Source organism: Adelges cooleyi, unplaced genomic scaffold (genome assembly GCF_023614345.1).
Source record: "Adelges cooleyi isolate 19-005CV unplaced genomic scaffold, UGA_ACOO_1.1 ACOO_flye_CR_arks_rails_tigmint_CR_PRNA_167, whole genome shotgun sequence".
In the NCBI taxonomy this organism is placed as follows: domain Eukaryota; kingdom Metazoa; phylum Arthropoda; class Insecta; order Hemiptera; family Adelgidae; genus Adelges; species Adelges cooleyi.
In genome coordinates this window covers 3,556,333-3,584,126 of record NW_026095824.1, presented here as the reverse complement: position 1 = coordinate 3,584,126, position 27,794 = coordinate 3,556,333, and the positions used below count along the sequence as shown (strand labels likewise).

The window sequence follows — 27,794 nt, the reverse complement described above, 5'->3', positions numbered from 1 at the left end:
TATAAATTCATATATTTTATCCAAAAAAAAATATCATAGACAAAAACAAGTATAAAAGAACGTCTTGCTGCCGGTGGGATGGTTAAGCCCGTTGAGTATGAATTTTTGGCGACTATGACACAAAAAGACACCAGCTATGTAAACAAAATCGCATAGACAAGCTTGCAAAATACTCCTAGACTTTGTGCCGTGACAATTTGCACGGTAACACTAATATGTAAAATAAAAAACTGTATGCTCCGCGACAGAGAATTGTATAAAATTTATATAATTTAAAAAATGTAGGTATATTATGAAATATACTACAAAATCGCACGAAGCGAATATAACTAAAAATGGATTCAAACGGAACCTAACAATATGTTTTTGCCATAATGTATAGACCAAAAATACTTCAATAAAAAAACAAAAAAGCCAGCGCATTAGGATCATTGTGTAGCGAGGGCTGAGCTATATTATCTACATTAGAATATAAAAAGTTAAATTTTATAAAAATATTCATGTTTCTTAAAATCCATATTATCGTATGCGCTATAAAAATGGTTAAAATTGTATACTGCAAATAACGATTGATTTTGAAACCATAAACTGTGAAAACAATAATTCATATTCCACGTCAGACTAATGCAAATATAAAACAATAATGAAAAAAAAAAGAAAGACAGCTATGTTGCTAAATTCACATAGTAAATTCTGCAAAATACATTATACTTTAACGTTTGGCCTACCGACTAGTTACAAGAAATCCAAATCAGCACATTCAGCTTAACAATCTTTGACTTAAACGTTGTATCATTTTGGTAAGTAACACCACCGAAAATTGTAAGTAGACTTTAAATTAATTTTTTATTGGGTTTTTCTAATTTTCTAGTATTTTGTATTTTATTACAACTTGTGAGTTTCCAGATCAGATATTTTATTAAATAGACAGTGTTGGCTCAATCGAGTGCAATCAACACACCATTTTCCAACTTGAAAATAATTTTTAAAAAAATCGCAAAATTGTTTTAAGATTTATGTAGGTTATGTTTTTTAGATTCAGCTCTTCGATTTACAATAAAAACCAACATAACAAATAATTTCAAAAAAAACCTTTTGTCAAATTTTTTTTTTAAGGTTTTACTATACTGTGGTAGTTCTCTACCTCAAAATTGTCTCACACAAGTTTAGTAGTAATTCGACTATTTTATAAAACGTTTGAAATAGTAAAATTACAAACAAATCACTAAAAAACTAAAATCTTCTCGTCTAATAGAGTCAATTGACGATTGTGCCTCAAAAAAAAATATTATTATTATTTGCAGATAAAAATGAAACTGTACTACATTTTAATAGCGTTTGCCTTTGTAAACGTAGTGTTTGCCTTTACTGACTTTCTGCCACATCTCAAAGGTAACTTTATCATTTTTTCGAGTAAGTTCAAAATCCGAACAATACATTCAATATCTAACTTAATTTACAGAGGATCATAAGAAACAGGTCGTCGTTACAAGTCAGTAAATTTTATTTCTTAGAAAATAACATTACATTTTTCAAAATATGACCGTTAATAAAATTAAAAACAATTTTTTTTTAAATAATTCAATACAGATATCCACATCAATAGTGCTTACTGGGGAGGTAAATTATCTATAAAATTACTAATTAGTATAGTTTAATGTATAAATGGTCACCGTTTTAACTTAAACCATTATTTGTTTATTCTAGGGCGATTGCCCAACGCAGTTAAACATGTTATTTGTGAAGCTGATGATGGAGTATACAAATATTCGATGGGTAATTATAATTATGTATTTAAAAAAATTTATAATAGAAAAAAACCTGCTAGTCGAAGTAGGAATTTGACTGTAATTTAATAATTGCACAATAATATAATATTCTTATGCAAGTTTATCAGTAATATAAGTAATAAAAGATTTATTCGAAAATCTAAATTGAGCCAATCTGATAAAAAATACTGATGTCACCTTATTTTACTTAATCGAATTATCATATTTTATTCTAATTATCACTTTTGCTCATTAGCGCCCATTTTAATAATGGTTTTAACCCATTCGAGAAAATATTTTTCAAATCTTGATTCATTTGTAAAATATCCATCAAAAATAAAAAAGGTTGATAAAAAGTTAAAGATGTTTTTTTTTTTTTGGTGGTATATTGTTTTTAAATGCAAGGCTCTATTCAAGTTTTCACACAGGTATTACATATTTTAACAGCTTGCGTACAAGTCCACAACACCATGGGATACATTTTTATGTATTTAAGGTGGCTAGTAAACATATCAAGTTTCTGACTAACATTTTAGTGTTTTCATAATATCTGGCCCAAAACAATTCATAGAGAATTTGGCCACTTAAATTATTGAATTTATTATTCATTTATATTTTAAACGTTGTGAATACAAAATATATGCCCCCACCCCCATTCTCATCCCCAACCTCATCCCTTATCTCTAATCTCCTATCTCTTACCATCTATCACTTCCTCTATCTCTAACCCTCAACCCTATCTCGTTTTTCGTTATGATAGTCGGTGTCGGTATGTTCCCCCGAAATGGTTTTTTCGGTTGTGTTCCAAAGTAAAAACCATTTCTCTTATCTCTTATTGCTTTTCCTTATCTCTCATCTTATCAGAAGAAACATACAAAGTACAAAAATCAAAGAACATATTCCTAAAGTCCCCTATGTATTACCATCCTGAAGAGTGAAAATCAAATCCAATATCGTTTAATAATCAGTTTGAATTATGTTAATTTCAGTGGATATGGTTTTCATGATGGCTATTTTACCGGGTAATAATTTTCTTAGCATTTTATGAAAATATTTCAACATGTATTTTGATAGTAAGTATAATTTGTTTTTGGGTTTTAATTTCAGAATCTGTAAACGACATACCAACACTGATACGTAATTACTTTAATATATTTTATATTTATAATAATTTACAAAGAGCTGTTTATGACTGAAATTAATATGTAATGCTTAAACTTATTTATACATTACATGTTAGTAAATATTATAAGTTATAATGTTCATACAAGTTTTTCTTATTTTAATTTTAGAATACATAAAGTACCAGACTGATATGCAAAATGAAATAGCAGCATCCACCTGTAAGATAAAAACCTAATTTTTTCACGTTTATAAGTTATGACTTTTGTAATTGATATTCTATATTTTTGTTACAGCTATCGGCGTGCCTGTACTTCCTTCAATCTTCAGTAAATACGCATTTCTCAGTTAAAAAAAAAAATACAACTACTTCATCCATCTCGAAAGTAGGAAAAAAATGGCAATTTTCGTTTAAAGTTTTTATTTTATCACTTTAACTCTGCCATTAAATGCACGACCATATTAATTTTCTATTGACGTTTCAGTTGTTGTCTATAAAAATTTTAAATTTGATCATTTGTATCATTATTTTAAGGTAATAATTAGAAAACTTGTTACCATACCAAAGTTTCATTAAAGCGTAACACAATCATAAAATTAGTATTAAATAATTTACTTCTTTGATTCAGTGTTGTTCATTCTTACTAGCCTAATAGTATAATATGCTTACAGATTTTGGTTTTTTTCGCATGTTTCTTTATTTTATAAAAATCTTATCGAACAATATATTTTTGGTTTAATTCCATTAGTAATAGTCCCGGTAGGAAACTATAACACAATCAGCATTTTATATAAATATATATGTATAAATTGATATCCGTCGTTTATATTTTATTTTTGCAGATTATGGTAACAGATTATTGGAAGATCTTAGACGTGAGAGAAAATATAATATGACAGAAGCTATAATTCATTTAATCCTCAAAAATATAAGTAAATATTTTTCTTTTTTAACTATTTATATATAAACGGCCAATGCAAAAACTGACCGAGCCAAGTGTACAAGGGTTTTGACAAACCATGTGGGTTTGCACATGTATATTGTATTAAATGTGCCAAGTGGGTAAATAAAATATGCTTGTAACTTAATATAATATATAATTTGACAGCGCGTAGAAACTTATTATAATACATATTTGTTTGAAAGTGTTTTTGTCACTTTCAGTTGTAATGATACATATAGACAAGTGACCTCCCCCCACGATATACTCCCTCTCCACTATGCCACAACCCCTCTGTAGTGTCTTTTTAATACAATAACATAGTGATTATATTAGCCCTCCCCTACTGTAGCAAATGTAAAACACTAAAAAATATATAAATAATCTAATCTTCACCTAATGAATATTTTTTGGGGCTGTTAGACATCTATTAATTTTTTGGTGTACGTTAAAATGCACAGTCGCCTATCTAGGCAAATATACTTACATCTGTGAATAAACGAGAAAGGAGTAATACAAATATTTCAAACATGATATAACTTGATTTACTTAAATTATTTTTTTTTTTAAAGTTCTACCCGGACCAGATTTCAACGAGGCCAAATTCGGCGATGTGTGTCGTGCAGTAGGATTATTCAAAAGTGTGATAAACCCAAACAAATACATAGTATCTGCTGAGGTGAACGAGTTGAATACTTGTATCATAACTGATGTAGACAACAGAGTTAGCAGATACGAGCCTATTGACGGCCGGGTTTACCAAATAGGAGATGGTTCACCTAAAACATTTAGTAGCGAGATAATGGCCGTCCAGTTTATCAGAAGAGTGCGGCAGTAGACCAGAAATCATAGGTATAACTTATCAAAAATTATAATTTACCGATTTTATTATATTTGTACACTCTGCTTTAATATTAAAATTGTCAATTAACTACATTTATTTCAAAATAAACCGTTTCGCTTACGATTACAAACAGTTTTGTTGCTATGTGTTTAAGCCTTTGCCACAACCAAAACTCCTCTCCATCTATGTACTATTATGTACTCTTAAAGTTACTATTTTACATGATTGAAAACTGTAATACAACAATGGCAAATCTCTCTAGCATTACGAGGAAAACTGTGAACACCTATAAAATATAAATTTATATTTATGTATTTTATAATTTTTTATCCATAAACTTTCATAGAAAAAAAACGAACGTCTCGCTACCGGCGATCGGTTAAGCCCGTTAACCAGCTGTGTAAACAAAATCGCGAAGGCGATACAGCAAAATACACCTAGATTTTATGCCTTGACAATATGCGAAAAGAAAATTCGTGTGCCCCACGACCGAGAATTGTATACAATTGTTATAATTTAAAACAAAATATACATTTATGAAATATAATACGAAATGGCATAAAGTGAATATAATGTAAAACAATCATCCAGGTTTAAAAATGATTATGACGACAAAGTTTCATATACTTTTTATTGGCATTTTAGTACACTATTCGTATGCCTAACCTACAATTATAATGTGTTTTATGTTATTAAATAAAACTCATGGGGTGTAGTGGGGCAGAATCAAAAGGGAGTACAAAAATTATTATCTATGAAATTTCCAAAAAATACAATGTTATTCGATTTTGGATTTTTTCTAATTGTTATTAATTCGTATAAAAAACATTTAATGACTTTTAGTTAGGTACGAGTTTTTTTTCGTTCATAACAGTTAATATCGATAAATAAAGTACAAAGTAGTTAAATTATGTAATATTTCTTTTTAATGCTACGAAGAAAAATGGCAAATACCTGTAAAACACAAAAGGAGATATAAAATCGTATACGCTGTAAAACTGTTACAATTGTATAATGCAAACAACGATTGGTTTTAAAACCAATAAATGTGAAAAATAATTTATATACTCCACGCCAGACTAATACAAACAAAGTAATATTGAAAAAAAAATAAGACAGCTATGTTACTAAACTTACACAGTCAATTTTGCAATACATGTTGATTCTTTAACGTTTCTGTCGTTGTACAAACCTACCGACTAGTTACAAAAAAATTCACATCACCACAGTTAGCTTAACAATATTTCACTTGCACTTTGTATGATTTCGGTAAGTAACACCACCGAAAATTATAAGTAGACTATAAATATTTTTGTATGGTTTTTTTCCTTCTAATTTTCTATTATTTTGTATTTTTGTACTTCTTTTTTAGTTTCCAGACCGGATATTTCGTTACATAGATCGGTTAAATAAATTAACTTAAGAATAAAAAGAGCTGACTTGTTTGACTAAACTGTTTAATATCTCATCTTCCTATACAAAAAGTTACCATAAAGGCTTGCTACACGAAGAAATCGGTACACTGGTTAAAGATTTATCGTAGGCCAGGCAGAGAAAATTTGAAAAGTTATTCCACATTACTGAAAAACTAAAATCTTTTCGGCTAATAGTAAATTGCCGATTGTGTCTCATAAAAAATATAATTTTTCTTCTTGTTCTTTGCAGATAAAGATGAAACTTTGTTACACTTTAATAGCTTGTGCCTTTGTAAACGTGGCATTTGCTTTTAATGACCATCGAAAAACGTTAATAGGTAACTTATTCATTTTTTACCTTTGTGCCCACATAGTTACTACTCGAGTTTGTTCAAAATCTAAACAAAGAATTCAATATTTAACTTAATTTACAGAGGATCACAAGAAACAGGTCGTCGTTACAAGTCAGTAAATTTTATTTCTTTCAAAATAATAATACATTTTTCAAAATTTGACCGTTAATAAAAAAAAAAATGTTTTTTTTTTAAATCATTCAATACAGACAACCACATCGATAAGGCTTTCTGCAAAGGTAAATTGTATTTAAAATTATAGCACGGTGTACTCTGAAGACTTTTAAGTCTATTATGATTTTATTTGGGTTTTTTTTTTTTTGTAATAACTTAAGCCATTATTTGTTTATTCTAGGGGTATTGTCCAATGCAGTTAAAAAAGTTATTTGTGGAGTCGAACAGGGAGAATACAAATATTCGATGGGTGATTATAAGTTTTATTCAAAAATCTAAAGTGAGCCAATCTGATAAAAAATACTGATGTTAGGTTAGGTATAATAAGGAATGGTTATTTTACATATTATAGCGGGAATTCCATTGTATTTATGGACACATTTTTAGTTTTTATAGACATTTTTAAAGCAAACCCGGGAAAACCCGTCAAAAAATCAAAAAATATATATTTAGATCCCCATATGTATTACCATCCTGTAGTGTGAAAATAAAATCCAATATCATTTAATAATCAGTTTGAATTATGTTAATTTCAGTGGATATGGTTTTCATGATGGCTATTTTACCGGGTAATAGTTTTCTTTGCATTTTATGAAAATATTTCAACATGTATTTTGATATTAAGTATAAAGTGTTTTCGGTTTTAGTTTCAGAATCTTTATACGATTTCGACCTAACAAAACTGCAACGTAATTACTTTAATATATTTTTTATTTATAATAATTTACACAGAGCCATTAATGTATACAGGATGATCCAATTAACGTAAGACACTCACTTTCTCTGAAAATATGAATATTTTGAAAAAAATGTTTTTCTTAACTTTTCGGTACATAATTTACTACATTATTCAATATTTTGAAAATTTTTATCACAAATCCTTGTAAGCAAAAAAAAGCGGATTTTTTTTAATGGCAACATAATATGTTTTTATACACATAAATGTAGACAACAATTTTTAAAATATGTAAGCGTTTACATTTTTTATTTTCATTTATCTGTTCATTAGCTATGACTTTGTAAAGATACTACATATTATCCTCTTAATAATTGTCATAATTCAAAAAAAATTTTACATTTTACAAAAAAACAATAATTTTCTTAGTAATTTCTGGCAATGGGACTAAACTTTTTTTTAACACGAATCGATGCATCTAAGTAAAGTCGATGACTAATCTGTAATAATCATGTTTTTGATAAAATGATGAATTAGGCCCTTTTTTGCATGAAGCGATTCAATTACATGTTAGACAATATCATAAGCTATAATGTTCATACAATTTTTTTTTTTTTTAATTTTAGAATACATAAAGTACCAGACTGATATGCAACAAGAAATATTAGACGCCACCAGTGAGAATAAAACCTAATTTTTTTTTATGTACATAAGTTACGAATTTTATAATTACATAGTATAACAAAATAAGTTACTCAATAGTATACACAGATAAACTGGTGCAAATTATCTTAGTTCTTAGTAGAGTGTTTTTGCAGTGTTTATTAATTGATATTCTATACTTTTGTTACAGCTCTCAGCGTGCCTGAACTTGCTCCAAACTACAGTAATCATGCATTTAATCTACAATCGTAAATAGCCCTTCAGATAAGATTATCAAAATTTATAGGAGTTGTTTAACTATAAGTTCTAAGTTCAAAAAAAAAAAAAAAGAAACACCTAATTCATCCCCCTCGAAACTAGGAAAAAAAAGAAGATTTTTGTTTAATGTTTTAACTCTTACCTTCAGTAGTTTGCGCATCCGTAGTATCAACTTTAAAAATTTAAATGGGAACCCCTACATTTTTTGGGATATTCTGTTAGCAATTAATATTTGAAATACAAAAATGTTAAAAACAATTTTTTAATGCCATACGGTTCAAAAGTTATTGCTATTTAAAGTTCATGTTAGTGCTCTATTCAAATGCATTTTTAAGCGTGTACAGGTCAGATAATTTGATGTGGCTTTTATCAGATGTGTAATTTAACATCTGAAATATGATTTAAAAAAAAAATAAAAAATTCACAATTAAATTGAAATAATACTTTAATTATCATTTGGAAATTTGTTTAAAAAACACTATTTTTTTAGAGACGCTAATTGCGCGTCTTGGCTCTCACAAAAAGCATGAAATTGTCAAAATTTGTTATTTTTGAACGATAATATTACCGAAACTACTTGGCAGAAATTTAACCAAAGTTTTCTTAACAAGTTAATAATCTAACAGAATATCTAAAAAAAATATGGGGGTTCCCATTTAAATTTCAAAAGTTGATACCCCGCATGCGCAAACTACTTAGAGCAAGATTTTGGATTTAAACTCATATACTAAAGCGTCTATTTAAATATCGATTTTTTCAACTTTCATAACTTATACAGGCCCTATTTTTGTATAAAACTATATTATATTATTTTCTACATCAAACAGTAAGTTCCTAAAAATATTCCTACTTCATGTCGCACCGAAGCATTCAACCAAGTCTATTTAGATTCTTTTATTTTTTATTTGATAGTGAATCTGTTTGTTGGTTTCTTGTGTCTTCCAGACATTGATTTCAGCTGCCCATTCCCGATCAGACACTGCGATTTGGGTTCACTTATAGCTGACGTTACGTTCTGTATTGAAACCCTCCATAGGGAACTATAACACAGGCAACATTTTATAGAAATAAATTGCTATCCATCGTTTATTTATTTTTGCAGATTATGGCGATAGACTATTTCCGCAGCTTAGACAACAGAGAAAATATGCTTTTGTAGAAACTATATACCGTTTAATCATCAACAATATAGGTAAATATTTTGCTTTTTTAACTATTTATATATAAATGGCCAATATAAAAACTGACCGAGCCTAGTAGTGACCTCCCCCCCCCCGCGCGATACACTCCCTCTCCACTATGCTTCAACCCCACTGTACTGGCTTTTCAGTACAATAATATAATAGTGATATTGTTAGCGCTCCCCTACTCTGACAAATTTGCAACACCAAAAAGAATATTAATAACCTAATGAATATTTGATGGGACTGTTAGACGTGTATTCGTTTTTGAGTGTACGTTAAAATGCATATTCGCCTGTCTAGGTTGATAAACTTACATCTGTAAATAAATGCGAATGAAGTAATAGAAATATTTCAAACGTGATACAACTTGATTTACTAGAAATAATTGTTTTGTATTTTTAAAGTTCTACCCGGACCAGATTTCAACGAGGCCAGATTTAGCGATTTGTGTCGCGCAGTAGGATTATTCAATAGTGTGGTCAACCCAGACAATTACATAGTATCTGCTGAGGTTGGCGACCAGAATACTTGTATCCTAACTGCTGTAGACAATAGTATTAGCAGATACAGGCCTATTGGCGACCGGGTTTACCGAGTAGACGTCGATCCAGCTATAGAACTTAGAGATATAATGGTCGGCCAGTTAAGAAGCTGTGGGCACCAGTAGACCAGGAATCATAGGTATAACATATCAAAAATGATATTTTACCGATGTTATTATATCTAAATGGTTTTTACACTCTACTTTAATATTAAAATTGTCAATTAACTAAATTTTTTTCAAAATAAACCGTTTCGCCTATAATTACAAACAGTTAATATGTTGTTATGTATTTAAGCCTTTTGTCCCAAAACAAAACTCCTCTCCGTATATTATGTACTATTATTTGGTAAACAAAAATATAGATAATGTTTTTTAGAAAACAAATCATAAATTGGTCAAAGTTATTAGTATCATAAGTGTTGTTATGGATAAAACTGCATGCGCAGAATAGTACATTTGCACTCGTTTATATAATTTGTAATTTCACAGTTTAAATAAAATGTCTTCCTTGCACAAGCTCTATCTAGTGCTCATGGAATTTTATTTCAACCAAGAAACTCAAGGGTCTTATATGATTGAGAACGACTCTTCGTAATGGTTTGACTGTTAAACGAAACTATAGTCAATAGCATATGCACGAAACATTAGTATATAGTCAAGACACCAGCTGTCTCCTCGTATAATGTGCTTTACAGAGTGGTATTAACTAGAATTCCATTTAATAACCGTCACCGTGCATAATATGCCATCGGGGAATGAAAACTAAGTTATTGTCTGTATCTGTTTTTCAAATAAACCATGATAGGGTGGCTCGTTGGTAAACAGCTTTCGTCAGCATTCAAAGATTTAGGTCATTTTGAGGTCTTTTTCGAGGCGGTCTGGAACGGTTGCGAGAAAATTGTGCACACTTTGAAAGCGACCCGACTTAACCCGTCTGCCCGGTTGCTAGACAACGGTAATTGTCACCATTAGGTCCGGTAGCCTTTCTTAAGGTTGTTGTTGCTGCTATTATTATTTGAACCGCTGTAATTGACCGATTATGGAAAACTTTTTATCTTTTCGACTCTCTTCGTTGCCCCACCAAGCTATTCCATTAGCGCAGACCGCTACCAGTTAAGCCGACAGCGCAAACAAAAATGTATTATTCTTCACACCGTGATTTATTACTGAAAAACTTTACCGACCATCGTATCTCTAATGCCGGACCTTAAGGCTGTGTACGGCCTACGCCAAAGAACGTTTCGAAACGCACAAACTTAACCCCATTTATCTCAAAACCTATCGAATTATTCATACGCGACGAGTCGACGGTTTTTTTTTCATCCAAAATTTATCACCGTTTTCATAAGTATAATATATATTTATTTTTCCATATTAAATTATTTAACGTTGGATTTCTTAAAAAAAAAAAAAAAAACTACATTCCTAACGTTTGCCTTTGCAAAACCTATTTCAAATTTATTATCAGCCCAAAATAATATGCGAATTGAATTTATTTACCAACAACGAAAGATTTTCACAAGGGAATCGTTTTTTATAGCTGGAATTATACAAAAATTCGAATCAAATTTTACTCCAAACGAGGTATTGAACGGGTAAACTTAAAAACGAAACGAAGTTATAACTAATTAAAAACAATTTACATAAAAAAATACGAACCGTAATATCATTATTTTGAACTGATAGTACTGAATAGATAAGAAAAGCTAAGGTAAAGTCATTGTAAGGTCGTTAAAAAATGGCCGTCACTTTTTTGTTTACATTTAAGTAACCCGTCTGCTTTCATCTATTCTGTGATTGTAGCTCATAGGTTCTCATTACAATCTAATCTAGTTGTATTTAAAAAAAAAATCATTATAAACACTTTGACCGATAACAGATATTAAGTTAGTTGTCACTTTCATTGTCATCCCTAAGACAATGAGTTTTGACTTTTTTTTTTATTATAGACTATTACTCTCTTGCCATGTCAAACGGTCACCGTACATCTATTGTGTATAAAATATAATATGATGTCCGTTTTACATTTTTACCAAAAACAACTTGGCCTTCCGACTCCCTGGGGACTTAGCCAAAATGGGAGCGTTTCCCATTGTGGTATTTGTGGTTTATTAACTTCCAGCGGCCAGACGCTATTTACTCATGGCGTGAAAGTGGCAAATAATATTATCGTTTTTATGATTTTATGTTTTGTTTCCAGCAAAAACAATACAAACAAAGCCTGGTAATATTACCTCGATAACGATGGCAAATCAGGTATTGGGATTCATGTTTACAGAACAAAAACCTACAAATTGTAAAATCGATTTCCATTGAATATACATTGCTGCTGTTGTTATACTTCCGTGTATAAAAATGTAACATTTTTATTCAAAATCATGCACTTTACCTATTATATTATTAACCAGCTTAAAAATAAAAGTGTCGTATAGAAAACAATAACGTCGAATTTGAGAATATTACACCAATATTAAAAGTAGTTATCACATTATTTTACTTTGTACGACTTTTTTAACCACAGCTGTTGTACTTTGGTTTACACAAATAACACTTAGGTATTAGGACCTTTTTCTAGTAAAATAAAATATTATGTTTTCCTATTTATAGTACGTTTCAAATAAAAAATTAAAAAATGTTTACAGGAAAAAAACGCATTTTGCAAGAAAAGACGATTTGGGCCCATAACCTAATAAGTGTCTCAATTATAAAGTACAAGTATACGCTTTATTGTCTTACCAAATGAATAATATACAATTTTTTTTTTTTTTTTTACAGGAATTTCGACACCTTTATTAATTTAACTTATTAGTCCGAATTTGAAGTCATTATTTTTTATTCTGTCGGTCTCTGGCAGGTCCTCGAACGGACGGCATAGGTTAATTGGGTATATAATATTCTCGGTTCGACACCGTCCTTTATGGCGTCATCCGAATTTGATATTGTGTAAACGGAGACGCTCAGAAAGAGCAATAGAATTATTTTATTACATTCAAAAATGGCGTACGATATAATGTGTATTATGATAATGCTTTCGATCAGTGTATATTATGTCCTATTGCAGTTTTTAACTTTGTGCAAAAAGTTTCAGGCACGCAAAGAGAAGCAAAAAGCGACGGTCGGTTTTTGGCGAAGAACTTTTCGATTACCAAGTTCAAACGCATGTTATATATATATATATATAACGATTTGGAAATTTGCATTCAAGCAATTTCGGTTAATGAGTTTTTGAGATTTTAATATATATTTTTATATTCCGGCTGACCGAGTCTAGGTAAAATATTCCATATTTCACTGTATAAAATCATAAGATTATAGTAAAGCTAATATTTCAAAAATTGCCGAAAACCTACCTAACCTAACCTAACCGACAAATTTTAAGTTATGTGTAGCACCTCTAAAGAGCGTGCGATGTCGGCAATAACTTGGTCCAAAGTGGCCTAATCGGTGCGCCGAGTAAAGCTTATGCAAATTTTAATCCGAGACCGAGAGGGAAAAGAAAAAATGAGAGAGAGAGAGAGAGGCTTGCACGTGCAGTTCCGGCGAGTGTAATTATTTATCGTGCTTAAAGAGATACTTGAAAAAAATATATATGAGCTGAAAACTTTTATAAAACCATACCGAGCGTTGTCTAATTTCCCGGATAGGCCTGCACAAGAGTTTGTTCGACAACAACAACAACAAGCAGTATTTATCGATCGGTTCTGTCTTAAACGCTTGTGTGTGATGGTTTTTAATGTCCTCGCTTTCTTTTGCTTCGCCCTTAACACTCGGACGGGCAAATTACACTTAAAGACCTTCGAGCCCCGGGGGGGGGGAGGCGCAAAATAAACATTTAAGGGTAACTTCCCTTGTTTGTTTTTTGTGGTCCCTCTATGTGTTGTTTTGGAGGCGACCGCTCATCGGAACGCCGCGTTGTAGACGGGATGAACTTTCCCCGAGGTAATTATAAATAACAATTAAAAACCATACGAGTTAAACGTGCCGGTGAAATATTCACGAGCGGCCAGACGTGCAGACAAGACACGACTAAAAAAAAAAAAAAGAAAGTTAAGAGTATCCACACTCTATGCAGATACGTCATCAATACATGGACATGTCCTGATATATAATTACACGATCATTTCCAATCTATAATCTCCTTGTGATATATCATGGCGATAGTGTAGTCTTAATTATATATTCTGGCCAAACGGGTTTTAGTATTTTAATGTCTGGCCTTGATCGATTTACTGGCTACACAAATCAATTTTCAACATTTCTCATAAATCGATTTCCGTAGTTCGCCAGTAAGTAAGTGCCTACCTAACAAATCAATTGGACTATCGTTATGTCCTTACATATCCTTTATATGCCCTTATATACCCTTATATATCCTGCAACTTGATGTACAAATTATGCCATAAGACGTATTCGTGTCAAAAACCTCGAGCGTTTGGTTTTGACTCGAGTACCTACAAGTACACTCTCCAGTCTAGAGCCTATAGGTTCTGGATAACGTCTCTAAGTGTGATATTTCACACCGAACCACAGCTTTGGTCCGTCAAAACTGTCCAGTAACTATAATTATATATTTAATTCGAGACACTTCTCAGAACCAGGGCCCAATACGGTTTTGGAACAGAGGACCAACTTTAAAATCAATTTCTTAAGCTTAATTTAAATGTAGCGTGTATACATTTACATGCATGCATGTAGTTTAATTTATTATTACAGGTATAACGTTGTAGAAGAAATCCAAACCCTTTGTCGTCACCGACACATGCAGCTTCTTCGGTCTTCCTTGAATTATGTACTGATTATAAAAAACGACAAGTCTAACGCGTTTCTCTCGCAAGTACAATGCGATTATTAACGCCTTCGGTTACGGCCTAATGAAACTGGAGACAATTATGCATACTCTATGTAACTGCCTTATTTTTACTAACAAGATTTTCCGAGACACCGAATTTAATCAAGATTTTCTGTGAAGGCTTTTTATGTTTATCTGGAAGTTTGAGTTCACTTTTGAACTTGAGGGCCACGCAAACAAATTTTAGTGCTTTCGTAGACAGTTATGAACTAATTTCATAAAAAAATATGCAGTATGACACTATTAAATAAAATGCATAAAAAACAGGCGGCTGTTTTAACGCTACACCGTGCCTATAAAAAAATTCATCTCGAAGTGTATTTAAACTGAAATGTCGTTAAAACTTTTATAATATTATTTAAATAAAACTTATGGACGTACTTTGTCGACAGAAAAATGCAAATCAAATAAACTGTGTTGTGTTTTTAATTGATAGAATTATTCGCCAATAACGATAGTTTCATAAATTTATATGTTAACTGATATTTAAATGATTGAATTATTCAACCAACTTCATAAATTGAAAACTACCCAAATACAATTAATACTTTGTTATATAGGTACATATATTTATTTAAATTAACGAATTTTAAAAATAAATAAAATACTATTTTTAAAAATTCATTTTAATTTATGGGTTAGGCCACTTTTGCACTCATAGCCTCAATTTAATATAGCGTTATATACTTCAGTAGGTATGACGGCGCGATAAATAGGCAATTTCGTTACTCTGTTGCGTGGATTTACCGGATTTTATTTACTTTGATTTTGTTATTGTATTTAAACAATGCAAACCATTGTAATTATTAGGTTTGGAGCGTATTGAAATTAGATTAATAATCAAATATAATTATTAATTTTTGTAAAACATTAATATTAGTAATCGTTGATATTATCAAATACCAATTAATAAATCGGATATTAATAATTGTAATAATATTGTAACGAATTTTAACTAAAAAAAAAAATGTCATAATAACAGAAAATTCAGATTATTAAAGTCGAAAATAAATGTACAAAAAATATTTAAATTTAGCTCAATGTCATGTTTTATCGAACAGTATATAATTTCAATAACATATTAATAAATTAGTGGTGTGACGTGGTATTAACGTTTTGGTTTTAGTGATATTTCCAACGGTTTGACGCGCCTACCGTAGTGAATTAATCATAACGTTGCGAAAAAACATTTGACGGCCGAGTTTTGCTTACTGAAAAAAAATGTACAATTAACCGACCGGACCGAGTTTCCCGGTAAGCATACACGCGATTACGCGCCATACACATTACGTTTTCCCGGGATTTGCCATTACGGCGGCCGGCGATTGTTTACACATTCGGCAGCCAGTGATGACGGCCAGGAGGACGCGGAGGAGGGTATTGATCATCACGTGCCCGTCGATGTCGTTCTAAGGTGGTTCGACAGGTGGGAGGGAGGGAGGTAGAATGGAGGTGATTTTTTTTTTTTATTCTTTTTTACGTTGCGGTGTGGCGGCGGTGCTTTGGCCGACTCGAACAGGTGTCCCGTTTCGGCGGCGGCGGCGGCCGCGTCCCGTGCGTGCGCACCACGTGCGTGTTCGGCCGCGGCCGCAGCCAATGGACGAGGATCACGGGTGCGTGTGTGCGTGCGCGCGCCATTAAAAAAAGGGACGCGCACCGCTCGAGCACACGCGCGCTACCCAAAGCTCGCCGTCATCATCCTCTGGTGGCCGCGGGCGATACGGCGACGGGCGCTCTCTACGTCGGCGGCCGCCGAGAAAACTCTGGCACACGTATATATGCCCGTCATACACGCACACACGCGTACACACACGCGCACACACACACACACCCGGGATCGCGGTCGCCGGTCGCGCACACCAAACTCACGGCCGTCACCGCTCGGCGAGCCCATCAGGTCCACCGCGACCGGCAGCAGTCGTACGCAGCGGCACAGCCAACGCGGGCACACACAAGGCCGCCGTCGTCGACCCGATAATCTCCGTCGCTGCCGCCGCAGCCGCCGCAGCCGCCGCCGCCACCACCGTGCCACCGGGACCGTCCACGGAAGGCCGCCCGCCAACGTCATCGCCGCCGCAGCCGCCGCCGGCGGGCGCGAAGCAACAGCTTGCACCACACGCACACGCATCGCACAGGTAACGTACCGCTCGTTCCGGCGGCCGCCGTCGCCGTCCGTTAATAAAAAGTGGTTTATCGCCCGTCTCCTTGCCGTCACAATGATAAAAAAAAATACAATCTACACCTATATTTTTTTTTTACCCACCGGTCGCGCTTTTTTTCCAATTATTACTTTTTATTGTTCTTTTTGTATTTGTTTGTTCTGATAAAAAAACTAAAAAAAAATGGTTTTTCCGATGTTATTTTTCGGCGGTGGCCAGTATTTACCCAAAAGGGACGATTGTTTTTCTATAGATTTCTGTTTGTTTTAAACCCTGCGTGCGTGTTTTTTCTTATACTGAAACAAAACAAACAAAAATACAAGGCACGATTCATTCGAGAAACTAGATTCCGGTTGAGAAAGCCAAAAGGAGATAGAGGCGAACGCTGTACTTTTTCCAAAATGTCACTGTATCTTGTCCCGGATAGTTATGATTTATAATATTATAGTAGATATTCTGTGCGAGCCACTATGGTAATGTAGTAGTATACATTATAAAAAAGTTAAGGGCTAAAACTATAATTTATAGACAATAAAAGTCAAAAAGGAAAATTTCAAGTACACAATTAATTCTATTTTACATAAATAAAACCTTCTTCAATGCTACCTACCAACTGGCGAATACTAACCATCCGTCTATTTTGTAAACTTAAAAACGACAACAAACATATTGCTAATTGGCACTTGGAATAATCAAGAAAACGTATTAACACTAATCCATGAAAAAAGATAATATGTACAAGGATAAGATACCGCGGCATTTAAAATGTCAACTGTATTTATTTCGTGTACAAAACAAGACGTATGAAATAGTAAATTAACAAACACATAATTTAGCGCGCGTTCCTTTTTTTCAATAAAAAATTTAGGTTAAAATATAAATGTGTAAAAAAAAAAAAAAATAACAACTACACACATTTAATATGGAACACTCGTTGAATACAAAATAAGTGATTGTGTAAATCATTTTACATTTTTTTGATAAATATTTATCATTCCGTTATTTAGAATAACTAATAAACCGTCAGATTATTATTATTTTTTTTTTACCGAGGTATTTTTTTTATAATTTTCCAAACTACCTTGAAAAATAATACAAGTACCGATTTAATGTTGACAAATTATGTACATTATTTTACTCGTTATTTATAAAGCTGATGTTCTGAGGGGAAAAGTTTCGACAGTATACTTAGGCTGTTCCCGGGGCGTAATTGCATTTTGCATTTATTTTTTTTTTCGACGGTTTTCAACGAAAGCTTTGGGTTTTGACTAATTTTTACCTGTACACGGGTCAAACACAGAACAAGTAAATTATAATATAGGTTTTATCTGTTCTGCGGTATTAAATGGGATAAGTGTAATTTTCATGTATTTTCTTTGGCAGCGACAACGCTTTTTAATGGCTAATAACGTTTGACTCATCAAGAGTGTATGTTTTAAATGTAATTTCCATAACGTTCGATTGGTCAGTGTAATATATTGTCATGAACATATTCCGGTTAGTCCATTGGGTACTGTTATTAGCAATAAAATCCCATTGGTGTAACAGCTGTAATTGCACAGAGGGAAAAGGCAATAATTCGTCCATCTCATATTATACATACACACATACCAGTCGGTCGGTTTGGATCAATATTTTTTAATATGCATATTAATATGTTGATTTTATATTTGTTTTTAATTAAGTCCGGTCGGTCGAACAGCATGCTTTTAATAATAATTACAACAGTAAACCATAACGCTTAAATTTGTTAATAGCATTTCAATAATTTCAAAATCGGATTGAAAATAAATAGATAAAGATTTAGAAATATGATGAAAATTAGGATATGAAAGGTGATTTAAAAAAAAAAAAACTAAATAATACTATGTTTATGGGTTTGTTTTGTTGTGTGCATTTCTTGGATTTAAATTAATTACAACTTTTGTTATAAACAACACAATTGTATTATATTACATCAACGACCCAAAAACACATTATTAATTGTTTTTACTTGGTTAATTAAATGAAGTTAAGTCATAACATCTCAGACAAATGCTGTTAAGGTATTTCATTTTTCGATTATTATCTTTTGCTTGTGTTCAAAGAAGAAACGATCAGTACAACACGAGTTGAAATTATTATTTGCTTACAATTTTCGACGAAAACGTTTCGCCCGTTGTGTGCACATTATTTTTAACGATATTTACTATACATTTATTTATTACACTCGATTAGACGGTAACTGATGTATTGTATTTTCATTCCTTGTATAGTTAACTCGAACGGTAGGTTTGTACGCCACGTTGTATTTTGTTATTTAGACATTTGTTTTATTCGATATTATGTATTAAAGTAATTGAACAATGTTTATCAGAGTAATTTATGTACTTTTATTGGCCCCTCGTTGAGCAGCGATCGAAAGTACCGGTACGGATTTAACGAGTGAAACGGCCGCGAATACATTTTGAATTGCAATGACCGTAAAAAAGTTCTGAATATCTCCTTTTTAGTGTTTGGAACAAAAAAAAAGAAAAACATTTGAACCCTTTGCGGTGGGTAGGACGGGGGAGATACTTTATTTTATATTCGCCTTAACGGAATGATAATACACGTTCAGAGTGTTATGCAATCCGCATTCGATATGCCAACGCGTATGGGAACATATTGTATTGTATTATACTTGCAGAACATGCTCTAACGTGGTCGGCCGGTGCCGTGTGCGTTTCAATGTAGGCAATATGTATAGACACTTCCGGTACACCTCGTCTTAGGTCGGCGAGTGAAAAGTCCAAGAGGGCAAACAACCGTCAAATTATAATAATAAACTGTTTGTTTTGCCTATTTAGAGGTGTTCTACATGGGGATGAGACGCTCGAGCTTTTCTTTTCGGGGACACTTTAGTCAGAACTCTGGAAAATACTAAGAAAATTTGCCCTTCACGAATGCCACCGTGTATTGGCATAATTATTGTTGAAAATCCATCAAACTTTTGAGCGTAACACCCAACGAACCGCTAGACCGCATTGACCGAGTTGTAAGCGAATAAAAATGAAGTTATAATATACCGTGAACTAATTTCGGTTTCGCCAAGCCTGAACGCGATAGAGCGACATCCTTTGTAGTTGTGTCTTCGGAGAGTTTTCAAAGTTAATTATTTGCTCGTCCGTTGTGTAACTATTTTATAAACTTAAATCGTCAGTTTTGTACAACAACACTACTCGGTCCGGTATAATAATACCTGTCGACGGGAATTTGATTCGTTAAAAGTTGCTAATCAATAGAATACAGGTATGTGAATAAACAACAAATTAATTATTACATAACAAAATAAGTTACTATTAGATACGCATCGAATTAATTAACTGAATTTAATTATGCCAACTTAATGTATTTTGCACAAAATAATTTTTGACTTTGGTCAATGGACATGATTCAAATTGAATAGCCCTCCGTTTTAATAGTTTTCTACTTCTATAACAGTCTCAACGTCTCAATTTCTTTTAATGTAGCATCAGTAGGTAAATTTGTATAAAAGTCATGAAAAACATTTGGAATCATTGGTGGTAAGCCCAACATATCTTTTTTGCAATTGGAAAAGGTTTATTTTAACGGCGGCTTATCGCTGTGAACGAACCCTTTTGTTTGTATTTGAACACAACCCCCCCCCCCACCCCAATTATTTCTGGTCAATTGTTGCTGTATTACCGTTAAACCGCCAAAAAACGGATGAGTATATATATTTTTTTGGAAAATCTTTCTTGAATTTTTCACCAATTTAAATGTTATACACAAATAAAATTGACTTGCCTCCCTTATGCGGGCCACCCTTGCACCTTTATGGTAAGTACACGGACGAGGGTGGTTGCATCCATAGTGCAAGATTTACAGCCAACGAGTACACACGACGGCTACCTGGTATAGTTGCGGTCTTAATATAGCTTAGATGATGATGCACCGTATTAAACGTTGTCCGACCAAGGCATTGGCGCCGAGATAGTTTTTAATTAAAATACAAAAGTTTAACGAAATAGCCGTCGTATTTGCACGCCTCGAATGGTAATAACCGAAAGGGCGTTTATGGTAATAGCGTTATTATTATACGGATAAAGCCGGGCGGAAGAAGCCACTTTTCTTCGCGTTGCCTGGACATGTTATTATCTGAGCAAACAGCGGCCAATGGGGGGGGGGGGGGGGTGCGGAGAAAAAATAAAAGAAAAGCAAACTGTCTTCGTCGCGAGCAATTTAATATTTCCAGAGAGTTGACGGGACAGGTCCAATAAGCGAACAATTTCAGGTCGAAATAGCCCCCCGGGGGCGACTCGCATTTAACTTGATGGAAACATTCAATGGCGCTTAACGACGGTGGGAAATTGTTTACATTATAATAATATTATAAATTATGATAATACATCCCATCGGACGAATCGCCGCCACCGTCTTGGTCCGAAAAGTGTTAACGCCGTCATCCTTGTACGGTCGTATAGGTGTAATTTCATTAAAGTTATCAGCTCTGCGTGCACACCAGTCCGTCGATAGTGTGTTATCACAGATAGATAAGCTAAAAAAAATTCGACTTTTTTTAACCCTATAAATCCTGTTTTAACGCATTCAATGGTTGGCATCACTGAACTCGATATTATATAGAACGCGTATTACCTGTTATAGTCGGTCGCCATTTTGTTTTGAACGGCTGTTATCGTTTCGTCCATGATATTAATTGTTTTTTCTATGACTTATCAACTATATGCCGGAGTTATCATCATATTATCATCATGTTATCATTACATAACCTAACATTTTTACACAGATAAATATGATAAACTAGATTGCTAACTAGTGATAAGAATGGAAGTCTACTCGGCCTTTTTTGTGGGATTCATGTGTGTATAAAATAATATATATCTGTGATTCTGTGCTATCAGATGTTATCATTGTAAGCAGTGATAACAGCTATAAACATGTTGTTAAACAAACTGTTCCCACAAAGTTGGCGGTAACTTCAATTAACTCTATTGTCGGCATGTGCACTTAGCAATCTAGTTTGTTATATTTTATATCAGTAAAAAAAAAAATCGTAAAATGTAAAGATACTTTAATAATCTCAAGTCAGTGTGACCAAAAAAGGGAAAAAAATAATCCTTCTGTTCTACGGTGTGGTCAAAGTAATGTTATCACCACCGGCCTTCGTTAATCGGCTACTTGTTATCAGTAATTCTTATCAGTTAACAGTATTGCCGGTCCTACTGCGTTGAGTTAAAACCAATCGATAACAGTTATTTAAAAATCTATTGTTTTACCATATTATGTGGTGCACTATCTGATTTTATTTAATCTGTGGTGTTACAGGTAAAAAAAATTAAAAGTTCTATTTAGATTGAAAAGTATTTTTTATTGTAATCCGCGAAATTGTTTTTTAGGGTTTTTTCGTGGGCGTTCTATTAAATTATTATTGCGGTTCATATTATTAATATTATTTTTGACGACCTTTCGCTCACCGTGGCCAACCATAAAAGGTAAAACCCCAACGGTCGTTCAACTCTTCGAACAGATTATCCATTGTCGAGCAGGTTAGGCTGCGGGGGCTATCGGTAACCGTGGTATTGTTTGTGATATTATTTCTCTTGTTGTTTTATGATGGAAGCGTTATTTTCATTACGGAGGCGCCGTATTTCACTCTCTCTCTCGCTTGTACTTTGCCCATAAATCCCTCGGAGTTTATAGCCAATTTAATGAAATGATACCAACGGGCCTCTTCTCCACCGTCTTCATCATCATATTATATACATATCCCCTTTTATATCTTTTTCCATCCATCTCGGCCACGATAACGACGGGTCATCATTATAATATTCGCAGCATTGCCATTGGAAGGGCGTATCGCGATACGTTCCTAGTCCAAGTCCGAACGGCTGCTGTGAGCTATTGTTCGACATAATAATGCTTTGGTGGGTTTCGCCATTTCCCATTCACCGCGGTAATGTCCTGAGGGTTTCCACTACCAGGCCATCCTAAGTTCCTGTAAAACATACCCCGATCAAGAAGCGCTGATACCCAGGACAAGATGCCTAAGATTGGCGTAGCTAAAATAGACGAAATAGCAGATGCAGATTCCATATGAAATTTATTTATTATATTAAATTGGAGACAGACGAAATCTGAAGGGGGGGGGGGAGGAATATCGGAGCGGTTTGGTTTGACACATTTGGTTGTTGTCGGATTGGAAAGTTCCTAACTGCTGTCAAGCACAGCTTTTCATCACTGCGGTGCCGCCTTTAGGCGCATACATTCGCATAAACGGAAAATAATCAGAGGGAGATGTACTTGTCTCCCAACAAACTCTCTCAGTCGTGTGTGTGGTGTGTATGTAAAAGAGAGCCAAGGTTCCCGTCGAAAATTTAGATCAATAGCGGTTGTTGCCCGAGGGGAAGAGACGGGTGTAAAACTTTATACTACACCCAGAGTTAATCAAAGATAACGACGCAAGCTCTCGCATGGACGAAGATAGAAAGTTTTTCTTTTTTGAATTGTCCGGCTAGTGGTGGCACGTCAATTTGTACTGGTGTAGAGTTAATGGAAAAAAATCGAGGTAGTTTGCCGGAGTTTATAAAGTGATTGGATCAACTTGGAAGGCAAAAAAAAAAAAAAGTAATGACGATAGTAATAATAATAATAATAATACACTGGTGGAAAAGTTGGGCAAACAAAAACAATTTGGAGATGAGAGACAGCCGGTAGCTATGTACACATTATTTCTGCCGTTGACGTCAAAACGGTGTTTTTTTAAGATTTTCTTCTTCTTCTCGGTTGGCTCTGACTTGTTGATCCGATAGCGCACAACCTAATCAGATTTAATTACGCTTAATGGGTCTTTGATGCGACGAATATCGATTTTCAGTAGGCCTTTCCGGTTCATAACTTTTATATATTATAGTATTATACACGAACGTATTAAATATTTTACCACAAGACGTGCGCCTACCCTCTGATAAACTGCTCGGCATAGAAAACCGCAACGGGTTAGCTAATTATTATTCCCTTCGAAGGATTTTCCACTGTTCGGCTTCGCATAATAATAATAACATTCCTAAAACGGTATTATAAATCCGGACTTTACCGGTTCCAACGTTACAGCATAGTAACGCTAATCTTGTAATTTCAAACGAAACTTGTTCAATAAAACTTGCAGAGAGTTAAGTATTTATTTCCGGCTACCGTGGTAGGTAGGTTAGGTTTTTTTTATTTCAAGTACACAAAAAGTGCAGACAAAATATGTGACAAGCCGCCCTTTGAAAAGCATATTATATTTTTCTGTCCGGTCGGTTTTATATTACTATATATGTACATTATGTAACCGGAAGAAGAGCGGTTCATAAGTTCTTTTTTTTTTTTTTTTTTAATAGTATTATTTCCTCTGGACAACCGTAAAACGGCACGAGCAAATCCTGGCAGACCAAGAGCAGCAGCAGTAATAATAATATTAAAATTATTTCGCCTATACCTGTCCGCATAAAGCTGTCGTAGCCGTGTGTACGTTTTTTGAATGAATTCTTGTCTTTATGACGTCATAAACAAAAAACAAAACTACTGTATTTGTTTTTATAAAGGGCGGAGAGCTTCAAAAAAAAAAAAATATATTCCAAGTATATGAAAATATAAAATGCGAGGGAAGTGTACAAAAAACGGTTAACTTTTTATCGTCACTTGTTTTATGTTTATTTATTTTAATGTACCGGACGTGTGTTTTTTTTTTACTTTTAATATTTACCTCCAAACGAAATACACTTCTTTGAAAATGCAAAAGTAATATAGCAATACACAAAGAATACTTTATTATGATGTCACTTACTCACTAAGACAATCGAGAGGGACGTTTATATTATAATACAGCCATTTCTTGTACACTTTACAATTTTACAGTCGTATCGTCTTGGTGTAATTTGATTTTATATGTACTTACATTGTGTAACGTTCAATAAAGATATGTATTATATACTTACAGGTTTTTATGAAAAAAAAAAAAAATAAAAAAGAGAAAATGTCTAAAAGACATAGCGCGCGCTTTTCCGGTATATTTCATTATTTTTATTTATGTTTAAAATATAATATATCTCACAATGCATTATTCATTTTGGTAAACGCCTGTGACAATAAAATATATTATTCGTATAAGTCGAGGATGGCCTTTTTGTAATAATATTTATTGACAATATAATAGTAACGGCATCGAGTATACATACTATACAGCTGATAAACTTCCGGTTGCGTTTATCGCAGAACGCCAGATTCGGTAATAGCAGATAAAGTTATTGATTTTTTAACATTAGTAAAACGGTTACTAAAAAAAAAAAACTATTACTTTTTATTAAACTGTGTAACAGTAAATTATTTTATACGGTACACAAATGTCAATAGACAACCAACGCACGGATGATAAACCTTAAAAAAAAATACAATGTTGCTGTTTTTATATAAAAATATTTCATGTCTAATCTATAACCTTTATTTTTATCTCTAACCTAGCGTCCCTAAAATCTTATGTTTGACCCTGGAACTTTTTAATACTTGTCTTATTTTTAATCTATTATATCTATTTAATTTATTATTTCTAATCTCTTTTCTCTAATCTAATATCTCTAATGTCTTATCTCTTATATCTTATCCATTATCTTTAATATATTCTAATCTAATTCTTCAATATATATCTCTAATCTAGTGTCCCTTATATCTTATCTCTAATTTATTAACTTTATTTTGATCTCTATTTTTTTCTCTTATATTTTATCTCTAATCTAGTGTCCCTAAAATCTTTTATTTGGCCTTCGAACTTTTTGTACTTGTCTTATCTCTAATCCCTAATCTAATATCTCTAATCTCTTATCTTTCATCTCTATTTTTATCTGTAATCTAGTATCTCTAATCTCTTTTCACTAATATATTATCCCTAATATCATATCTCTAATCTCTTTTATCTAGTTCATTATCTCTTTATTTATATCTAATCTATTTTTTCTAATCTAGTATCTCTAAAATATTATCTCTAATCTATTATCTCTTTTTTTTCTCGCTTATATTTCTAATCTAGCGTCCTTAATATCTTGTATTTGACCCTGGATCTTTTTGGTACTTGTTTTATTTCTAATCCCTCATCTCATAACTCTAATCTCTTATCTTTCATCTCTATTTTTATCTGTAATCTATTGTTTCTAATCTCTTTTCTCTGATCTAGTATCCCTAATATCTTATCTCTAATCTTTTATTTTTTAGCCATTTTCTCTATTTGTATCATCCCTTGTCTCCCCCCTCCTTCCTCTGCTGCTACCAGTGTGACATCCAGCGTTACGTTTTAGGACAAATTTTTAGAATGACCCCCAGGCGAAAAAACATAATATACACGTGAAAAAGAATTGATATTCCTAGTGATTAGGTGTTCTGTTTAGAAGACATTTGGACGGTGTACATTGTCTACGCGGAAGTGAAGCGCGAGATTTATTTTGGCACTTGCGGTTTTCCCGGCAACGTCAAGTGTCTTAAGTCGGTTACACATCCGTATCCGGTCAATTCCGAGCAATTTCCGCTTTCTCGGGTCGCCCTTAACGTGAACGTTTCACCTTTGTTACAATTGAAAACACTCTCAGACAGATTCGGCCGACCGTTATGAAATGTTTTCGAGTTTGCTCTTCCCGCGCTCGTCCTTGCTTCCTTACTTCTACTTATGTAGTAGCTGTTAACTACTACTTGATCGGACTGCCATCGACAAGACACGCGTTAAACGGCGATCTGAGTAGGCAATTCCGTGGCATCGCTGTCGACCGAGCGGTTGTGTTATACTACATTTTGGTAGAAAATATATAAAACCAGTATATAGGGTCCGTTTATTGTAAAAGTGGTGCAACTACAAATTTGTAAAATGTACATGTTTTTGCTTAAATGGAGTCACATTTAGTCGTAGGTTTTATTATAAAAGAGAAAAGCAACTCCAATAATTGCAAAAATGTATAAAAAATAAAAAACACTCAACGAGTACTTGTATTGTTTTTCATACAAATTAATTTACAAAAAGCTGGTTATTTCAAAATACAATTAAAACGAGACGATTCACTTTTACTATGAACGACACATATTATAATACAGGAAGACAATTTTTCATTATTGTGAAATAATCTTATCAAAATAAAATATATCAAAATACTTTTGTCAAATAACGTTTTATTCAAATAATGTGTTATCTAGATGATAATTTAAATAACGTTTCATTTGAACGATGCACAACTCTGGCAACACTACACTTGTAGTCTCCTCTCTCTCTCTCTCTCTAGAAACATGGATATGTCTTAATACACAAGTATAGGACCCTGGTACTTTCTAACATCGAATGTTTCATCTCTAATCACTAATCTCACCTCCAGCATCCAGTTGGATCCTCTCAGCATCCGGTAAGACCATCCATTAACTTTAATCTCTTATCTCTATTTTTTATTTCTCATCACTTTTCTTTAATCTATTATCTCTTATTTATTTATTTATATATATATATATATATATAAACGGGACTGGCCCAATTCCAAAGACTTAAACAATTCCCTAAATTAAAATACATAATAATATACTAACATTAATAAAAATGACATAAAAATGAAAACATTTGAAATAATACACAATAATTATTATAGAAAAATATAAATATATATATATATAAGAAAGATGAAATCAAATAAAAAAAAGATGTGTCCTCATTGGCCAATTTCATCATTCGAAAAAGAGGACGGTTCGATATGGGCTGTTATATCTTATCTCTTAATACATAAAGAGATTAGAGATAAAAATAGAGCTAAGAGGTAAGAGACAATAGAAAGTATCAAAA

General features: G+C 33.0%; 3 protein-coding genes across 6 annotated transcripts in view; all 3 read left to right on the top strand.

Annotated features, from left to right (window-relative positions):
• The first annotated feature begins 603 nt into the window (after positions 1-603).
• Positions 604-4,734, top strand: LOC126832722 (uncharacterized). The gene is made up of 11 exons (XM_050563596.1): positions 604-800; positions 1,305-1,392; positions 1,463-1,492; positions 1,591-1,620; positions 1,708-1,776; positions 2,759-2,791; positions 2,877-2,906; positions 3,062-3,112; positions 3,188-3,220; positions 3,735-3,824; positions 4,405-4,734. The coding sequence occupies exons 2-11, from the start codon at positions 1,311-1,313 to the stop codon at positions 4,668-4,670; spliced, it is 714 nt and encodes a 237-aa protein (XP_050419553.1). The 5' UTR covers positions 604-800; positions 1,305-1,310; the 3' UTR covers positions 4,671-4,734.
• Positions 4,735-5,838: 1,104 nt separating this feature from the next.
• Positions 5,839-10,131, top strand: LOC126832721 (uncharacterized). Of its 4 annotated transcripts, none has more exons than XM_050563595.1 (12): positions 5,839-5,945; positions 6,049-6,193; positions 6,342-6,429; positions 6,526-6,555; positions 6,654-6,683; positions 6,800-6,868; positions 7,155-7,187; positions 7,266-7,307; positions 7,921-7,971; positions 8,148-8,180; positions 9,318-9,407; positions 9,804-10,131. In XM_050563595.1, exons 3-12 carry the CDS (start codon positions 6,348-6,350, stop codon positions 10,064-10,066), a joined length of 723 nt encoding a protein of 240 aa, XP_050419552.1. In that variant the 5' UTR covers positions 5,839-5,945; positions 6,049-6,193; positions 6,342-6,347; the 3' UTR covers positions 10,067-10,131. The 4 variants fall into 4 exon arrangements, with proteins under 4 accessions (XP_050419552.1, XP_050419550.1, XP_050419548.1 ...); XM_050563593.1 differs by having other exon boundaries at positions 6,049-6,242; XM_050563591.1 differs by lacking the exon at positions 6,049-6,193.
• A 6,701-nt stretch (positions 10,132-16,832) lies between these two features.
• The window catches only part of LOC126848043 (uncharacterized), a 212,587-nt gene continuing 201,625 nt past the window's right edge, over positions 16,833-27,794 (top strand). The window contains exon 1 of the mRNA XM_050588553.1: positions 16,833-16,927. The gene's annotated coding sequence lies outside the window, so the exon portion shown is untranslated. The remainder of the gene's footprint in view (positions 16,928-27,794) is intronic.

What these genes read in the sequence shown, in the direction of transcription:
- LOC126832721 (XM_050563591.1), top strand. An exon ending in CGACCTAACAAAACTGCAAC is followed by an intron (nt 7,308 to 7,920) that starts GTAATTACTTTA and finishes TTTTAATTTTAG; the next exon opens with AATACATAAAGTACCAGACT. An exon ending in AGAAATATTAGACGCCACCA is followed by an intron (nt 7,972 to 8,147) that starts GTGAGAATAAAA and finishes CTTTTGTTACAG; the next exon opens with CTCTCAGCGTGCCTGAACTT.
- LOC126832722 (XM_050563596.1), top strand. Translation starts at nt 1,311, where the DNA reads ATGAAACTGTACTACATTTTAATAGCGTTTGCCTTTGTAAACGTAGTG. An exon ending in AGTATACAAATATTCGATGG is followed by an intron (nt 1,777 to 2,758) that starts GTAATTATAATT and finishes TGTTAATTTCAG; the next exon opens with TGGATATGGTTTTCATGATG. An exon ending in CATGATGGCTATTTTACCGG is followed by an intron (nt 2,792 to 2,876) that starts GTAATAATTTTC and finishes TTTTAATTTCAG; the next exon opens with AATCTGTAAACGACATACCA.